Raw genomic sequence first — 7,121 nt, forward strand, 5'->3', positions numbered from 1 at the left:
GAGAGAGATCACCAGAATGTGAGAGGTGAGCCATCCTCAGGAAAGGAACTTATCAGGGCGTCAAGCTCATTGATGAACTCTCCAAGGGAACCTGGAGGGCGATAAATGATAGGATGTTAAGCTTGAAAGGGCTGGTAACTGTGACAGCATGGAATTCAAAGGAGGCGATAGACAGATGGGTCAGGGAGAAAGAGAGAATGTCCACTTGGGAGAGATGAGGATCCCAGTGCCACACCCCGCTGACCAGAAGCTCTCGGGGTGTGCGAGAACACGTGGGCAGACGAGGAGAGAGCAGTAGGAGTAGCAGTGTTATCAGTGGTAATCCATGTTTCCGTCAGTGCCAAGAGTCGAGGGACTGGAGGGAAGCATAGGCTGAGATGAATCTGCCCTTGTTGGCGCAGATCGGCAGTTCAGAGGCTGCCTGAGACTTGGAACTCCACCTGGGTCGTGCGCGCTGGGACCACAGGTTAGAGTAGCAGCGGCCACGCATAGTCTTGTTGTTAATCCACACAAAGTGTCCGATTTCAAATATGCTTTTCAGCGAAAGCACTACAAACGATTATGTTAGGTCACACCAAACCACAATAAGCACAGCCATTTTTTCAGCGAAAGATAGCAGTCACAAAAGCAGAAATATAGCTAAAATTAATCACTAACTGTAGTATCCTTAAAGGCTTCTTAGAGTTACGACTTATGAGACTTAAGTACGGTTTAGTATTAATTGTAACTTAGAATTACATTCTCTTGTGCACCTGGCTTAAACTACCTGAAGCTTTCTTAATCCTAGTTATATAGGCAGACATAAGAAATAGCTACGGATAGCGGGAAGCAACCCCGTCTTGAGTCAATACTCGCATCTATTGGTAAACATAAATATACCAGGTTACTACATTCCCCCCCTTTAAAGCTAATAACCCAATTTAATTCGTTTCTGAGCTATGCTATTTTCTTATTTCATTTTTTCAAAAATGATCTTCCTTTAGGATCTGAAAAAGTCTGGCGGACGTCTCTCTCTAATAGAGCGTCTCAGAGGTGGTGTAGCTGGTGCCACCAGATCTTCACCCCTTGATGGTGAAACAAAGTCTTTTGTGGAGACTTCACAGGAGGAGGTCGTCCCGGACTGGTTCTCAGGAAGTTGAGCATTGTTGGTGTCAGGTGGTTTGTCCAACTGCAACTCTGGGGAACGTTCAATGTCTGTCCGGCTCGTTTAAGAATTGATCCAGATCTCCGGATGGAACTGGAATTCGAGCTTGGATCTGATCCACGTGTCTCCTTAGTCTTTGTCCACTTCCGATGATCACAGTATAAGATACTGGTCCTGAGCAATCCTCAATGGTAGCTGGAATCCATTTAGGACCAAACCCATAGTTTCTTGTATAGACATCATCTCCAGGTGAGAAACTTCTGAGTTTGGCTCGGGTGTCATGATTCCATTTTTGATTCCATTGCTTTTGTTGTATTTTCATTTTCAGGTCTGGTCTGATGAGATCCAAGGTTGACCTAACCTCCTTGACGTCAGCATTTCTGCAGGTGACAACCCAGTCGTAGCTTGAGGAGTAATCCTGTAGCTTAACAAGAATCTTGACACCTTTGTTTCAATGCTGGGCCCTTGCATCTTCCTCATCCCCTCCTTCAAGGTCTGAACCGCACGTTCTGCTAATCCGTTTGAAGATGGGTGAAAAGGAGCTGACGTTACGTTCCATTTTGTTTCATGAAACTTGTGAATTCAGTGCTTGTAAAACAAGTAGCGTTGTCACTAACCAACATTTGAGGCAATCCCATAACACTGAAGCTTTGTCTTAACTTCTCAATCGTAGCGTACGATGTTGACGTGTTCATGGGTTAAACATCCATCCACTTTGAATGAGAATCAATCAGCACAAGGAACATTTTTCCTAGGAAAGGTCCAGCGTAGTCCACATGTAGTCGTGTCCATGGTTTTTCTGGCCATTCCCATGGATGTAATGGCGGGTTTTCTAATGATCAATTATCCTTTTTAAAATGATGAACTTGGATTAGCTAACACAACGTGCCATTGGAACGCAGGAGCGATGGTTCATGATAATGGGCCTCTGTACGCCTGTACATCAATTTCTAAGTGACCCCAAACTTTTGAACGGTTGTGTGTGTGTAATATATATTCTATTTATATATTATAAATATTGCTACTAGAGGTCGACCGATTTAATCAGAATGGCCGATTAATTAGGGCCGATTTCAAGTTTTCATAACAATCGGAAATCGCTATTTTTGGACACCAATTTGGCCGATTTATTTATCATTCTTTCTTTTTTTTACACCTTTATTTTACTAGGCAAGTCAGTTAAGAACACATTCTTATTTTCAATGACGGCCTAGGAACGGTGGGGTAACTGCCTTGTTCAGGGGCAGAACGACAGATTAACTTACGGTTAACTAGTCCAACGCTCTAACCACCTGCCTTACATTGCACTCCACGAGGAGCCTGCCTGTTACGCGAATGCAGTAAGAAGCCAAGGTAAGTTGCTAGCTGGCATTAAACTTATCTTATAAAAAACAAATCAATCAATCATAATCACTAGTTAACTACATATGGTTGATGATATTACTAGTTTTTCTAGCGTGTCCTGCGTTGCATATAATCGATGCGGTGCACATTCGCGAAGAATGACTGTCGTTGCACCAACGTGTACCTAACCATAAACATTAATGCCTTTCTAAAATCAATACACAAGTATATATTTTTAAACCTGCATATTTAGATAATATTGCCTGCTAAATGAATTTCTTTTAACTAGGGAAATTTGTTTACTTCTCTTGCAACAGAGTCAGGGTATATGCAGCAGTCTGGGCCGCCTGGCTCGTTGCGAACTGTGTGAAGACTATTTCTTCCTAACAAAGACAGCCAACTTCACCAAACGGGATGATTTAACAAAAGCGCATTTGCGAAAAAAGCACAATCGTTGCACGACTGTACCTAACCATAAACATAATGCCTTTCTTAAAATCAATACACAGAAGTATATATTTTTAAACCTGCATATTTAGCTAAAAGAAATCCAGGTTAGCAGGCAATATTAACCAGGTGAAATTGTGTCACTTTCTCTTGCATTCATTGCATGCAGAGTCAGGGTATATGCAACAGTTTGGGCCGCCTGGCTCGTTGCGAACTAATTTGCCAGAATTTTACGTAATTATGACATAATTGAAGGTTGTGCAATGTAACAGGAATATTTAAACTTTATGGATGCCACCCGTTAGATAAAATACGGAACGGTTCCGTATTTACACTGAAAGAATAAACGTTTTGTTTTCCAAATGATAGTTTCCGGATTCGACCATATTAATGACCTAAGGCTCGTATTTCTGTGTGTTATAATTAAGTTCTGTGATTTGATATTTGATAGAGCAGTCTGACTGAGCGATGGTAGGCAGCAGCAGGCTCGTACGCATTCATTCAAACAGCACTTTCGTGCGTTTTGCCAGCAGCTCTTCGCAATGCTTCAAGCATTGAGCTGTTTATGACTTCAAGCCTATCAACTCCCGAGATTAGGCTGGTGTAACCGATGTGAAATGGCTAGCTAGTTAGCGGGGTGCGCGCTAATAGCGTTTCAATCGGTGACGTCACTTGCTCTGAGACTTGGAGTAGTTGTTCCCCTTGCTCAACCAGTCGACTAAATGGGGTCAGCACTAGTTGCGATGTCCAGTGCATCCTGTTTCCCACATTTTGTTACAATACAGGCTTGTTCTATAATTGATTAAATGTTTTTTTTTTCTTCATCAATCAACACACAATACCCCACAATGAAAAAGCAAAAACATGTTTTTAGGCATTTTTGCAAATGTATAAAAAWAAWAAAAAATTACAAAAGTGTTCAGACCCTTTGCTATGAGACTCGAAATTGAGCTCAGGTGCATCCTGTCTCCATTGATCATCCTTGAGATGTTTCTACAACTTGATTGGAGTCCACCTGTGGTAAATTCAATTGATTTGGAAAGGCACACACCTGTCAATGTAAGGTCCCACAGTTGACAGTCCATGTCAGAGCAAAAACCAAGCTATAACCAATTCCTAAACACGCTAGGAATTGTACGTAGAGCTCTGAGACAGGATTGTGTTGAGGCACAGAACTGGGGTAGGGTACTAAAAGATTTCTGCAGCATTGAAGGTCCCCAAGAACACAGTTCTTAGGGATAGCCCCCTTTTTTTCAATTTTGCCTAAATGACATACCCAAATCTAACTGCCTGTAGCAAGGATATTCATATTCTTTGTACCATTTGAAAGGAAACACTTTGAAGTTTGTGGAAATGTGAATTGAATGTAGGAGAATATAACAGCCTAGATCTGGTAGAAGAAAATACAAAGAAAAAGAACACGTTTTTTTTTCTTCTACCACCACCTTTGAAATGCAAGAGAAAGGTCCCAGTTCCAGTCATTTACATTTACATTTAAGTCATTTAGCAGACGCTCTTATCCAGAGCGACTTCACTCTGGTTGTAATTCCGATGGTGTCCACAGCAGTGTATGCAAAGTTTCAGATGGATAACTTGAAGTATGAGCTACATGACATTTAGTGTGAAGTCACCCAGGTACATTTGGGCAGATAGTCAAGGAGACATTTGCATTCATATTACATTTTTCTGCAAGAATATCGTCAAATCTGTATACTTGGACTTTGATTTAGCTTTTCCAGTATTAGTAGCCATATTATAAGTTCAACATTTGCAAAACAACCAGTTTTCATAACTTCTTATAACTCTGAATGTTCTTGCAATTTTTGTCCGAAAGGAAAAAGCATGCTGTCGTACAAGGTTAGTAACTACATTTTACGACATATACAGGGTTTCCAGATAGCCAACGAGCCGGGCTTTACGGGAGTATCTAGCTAGCTTTGTTTGACCCCGATTGGTGCTTATTTGACAAAGTTAGTCGTTCAAGTGAAGACCGCCCGCGTCATCGGCCATGAAGGCGTCGCTCTCTGACCAAATATGGTGTCCTATAGGATATACTACACCCCTAATGATATAGTGAAGTCTGGTTACGTTCTAGGATCTCTGAGGAATACATACGGACATGATTTGGCTGGTTGAAACAACGTTTAGGGTTAGATTTTCACAGATTCCTTTCTTTGCAAATTGAAYGAGTGGACATACAAAATCGATTGTGCATGGTATATGAACCTTTTTAGGATATGAAAAAGGAGTTTATCTAACAAAACGACACTTCATTTTATCTCTGGAACCCTTTGGATGATAAATCAGAGCAAGACTTTAGAATGTAAGTACGTATGTTTTCGCAGTAATAGCTACTGTAAATTGGACAGTGCAGTTATATTAACAAGAATTTAAGCTTTTAGCTGAAATAAGACACTTATAGGTACCGACATTTGTTGTTTCTCTAAAATCTGCGATCATGAGGCGCAGCATGATTTACAACTGTCCCGTTGACGGGACGCCTATCCCTAAGTTAAATGGAAGAAGTTTGGAACCATCAAGACTCTTCCTAGAGTTGGCCGCCCGGCCAAACTGAGCAATCGGGGGAGAAGGGCCCCGTGTCAGGGATGTGACCAAGAACCCGATGGTCACTCTGACAGAGCTCCAGAGTTCCTCTGTGGAGATGGGAGATCCTTCCAGAAGGACAACCATCTCTAAAGCACTTCATCAATTAGGTCTTTATGGTAGTGGCCAGACGGAAGGCACTCCTCAGTAAAAGGCACATGACAGCCTGCTTGGAGTTTGCCAGAAGGCACCTAAAGGAATCTCAGACCATGAGAAACAAGATTCTCTGGTCTGATGAAACCAAGATTGAACACTTTGGCCTGAATTGCAATTGCAACAACTAGAGAGAACCTGGCACCATCCCTATGATGAAGCATGGTGGTGGCAGCATCATGTTGTGGGGATGTTTTTCAGTGGCAGGGACTGTGAGACTAGTCAGGATTGAGGGAAAGATGAACGGAGCAAAGTACAGAGAGATCCTTGAGAAAAACCTGCTCCAGAGCACTCGGGACCTCAGACGGAGGTAAAGGTTCACCTTCCAACAGGACAACGACCCTAAGCACGCAGCCAAGATTTTTTTTCTTCCCCCTCATCAATTTTAGAATAAGGCTGTAACAAAATGTGGAAAAAGTCAAGGGGTCTGAATACTTCCTGAATGCACTGTATATCTTGTGTCTTTAGAGCCTCGCTATTGTCTGAATGTCTCTCCCACTTCGTCCCCTCTCTCTTCTGGTCTCTCTTTCTGTCTCTGTCTCTCTCTCTTTCTCTCTACAGTATGATAGGTCTGATGTTGGGGACATGTATTGCCTTCTATGTCGTCATCGCTGACCTGGGCTCTAATTTCTTTGCCCCGTTGTTGGGCCTACCGGTAGGAGTCATGAGTTTTGAGTTACAGAATACAATCAGAGAATAGAATCCCTTTTTCCGTAACCTAGTTTACATATGAACAGCACATCATAAATCACCTGCATATAGACAAATTAGAATGTCATCATAAACAATACATAAACATTCATAAATGCTCTGATTGGATGTACACTCTCAGAACTGACCGTGTGATATGATTGGTCTGATTAGTTTCCTGTCCCACCCTCCCCAGGGCTGCGTTCAGCACCAAAAAATGTATTTGTTCAATTAGACAGAAACGGTGCTGTACTTAACTACCAGTTGAAAAACTGGGAGGTTGTAGCTTGGGGAACGCTTCCATTTACATACTTCACGCATTACTTTAATGGCGAGGTGTGGCTGGGTTGCTGGTGATGGCGAGGTGTGGCTGGGTGTTGGTGATGGCGAGGTGTGGCTGGGTGTGCTGGTGATGGCGAGGTGTGGCTGGGTGTGCTGGTGATGGTCGAGGTGTGGCTGGGTGTGCTGGTGATGTGAGTGTGGCTGGGTGATGGCGAGGTGTGGCGGGTGTGCTGGTGATGTCGAGGTGGTGGCTGGTGATGGAAGGTGTGGCTGGGTGTGGCTGGTGTGCTGGTGATGGAGGGTGTGGCTGGGTGTGCTTGGTGATGGCGAGGTGTGGTTGGGTGATGGCTGGGTGTGCTGGTGATGGCGAGGTTGTGGCTGGGTGTGGCCTGGTGATGGCGAGTGTGGCTGGGTGTGCCTTGGTGATGGCGGTGTGGTGGTGTGGCTGGTGGAACGT

At 43.2% G+C, this 7,121-nt stretch overlaps 1 protein-coding gene across 1 annotated transcript in view; it reads left to right on the forward strand.

Annotated features, from left to right (window-relative positions):
* The window catches only part of LOC111978055 (putative sodium-coupled neutral amino acid transporter 10), a 58,774-nt gene that overhangs the window by 9,398 nt on the left and 42,255 nt on the right, over positions 1-7,121 (forward strand). The window contains 1 exon segment of the mRNA XM_070448653.1: positions 6,254-6,347. Within this exon segment, the coding sequence (XP_070304754.1) occupies positions 6,254-6,347 (94 nt within the window).

Source organism: Salvelinus sp. IW2-2015, linkage group LG18 (genome assembly GCF_002910315.2).
Source record: "Salvelinus sp. IW2-2015 linkage group LG18, ASM291031v2, whole genome shotgun sequence".
Taxonomy (NCBI): domain Eukaryota; kingdom Metazoa; phylum Chordata; class Actinopteri; order Salmoniformes; family Salmonidae; genus Salvelinus; species Salvelinus sp. IW2-2015.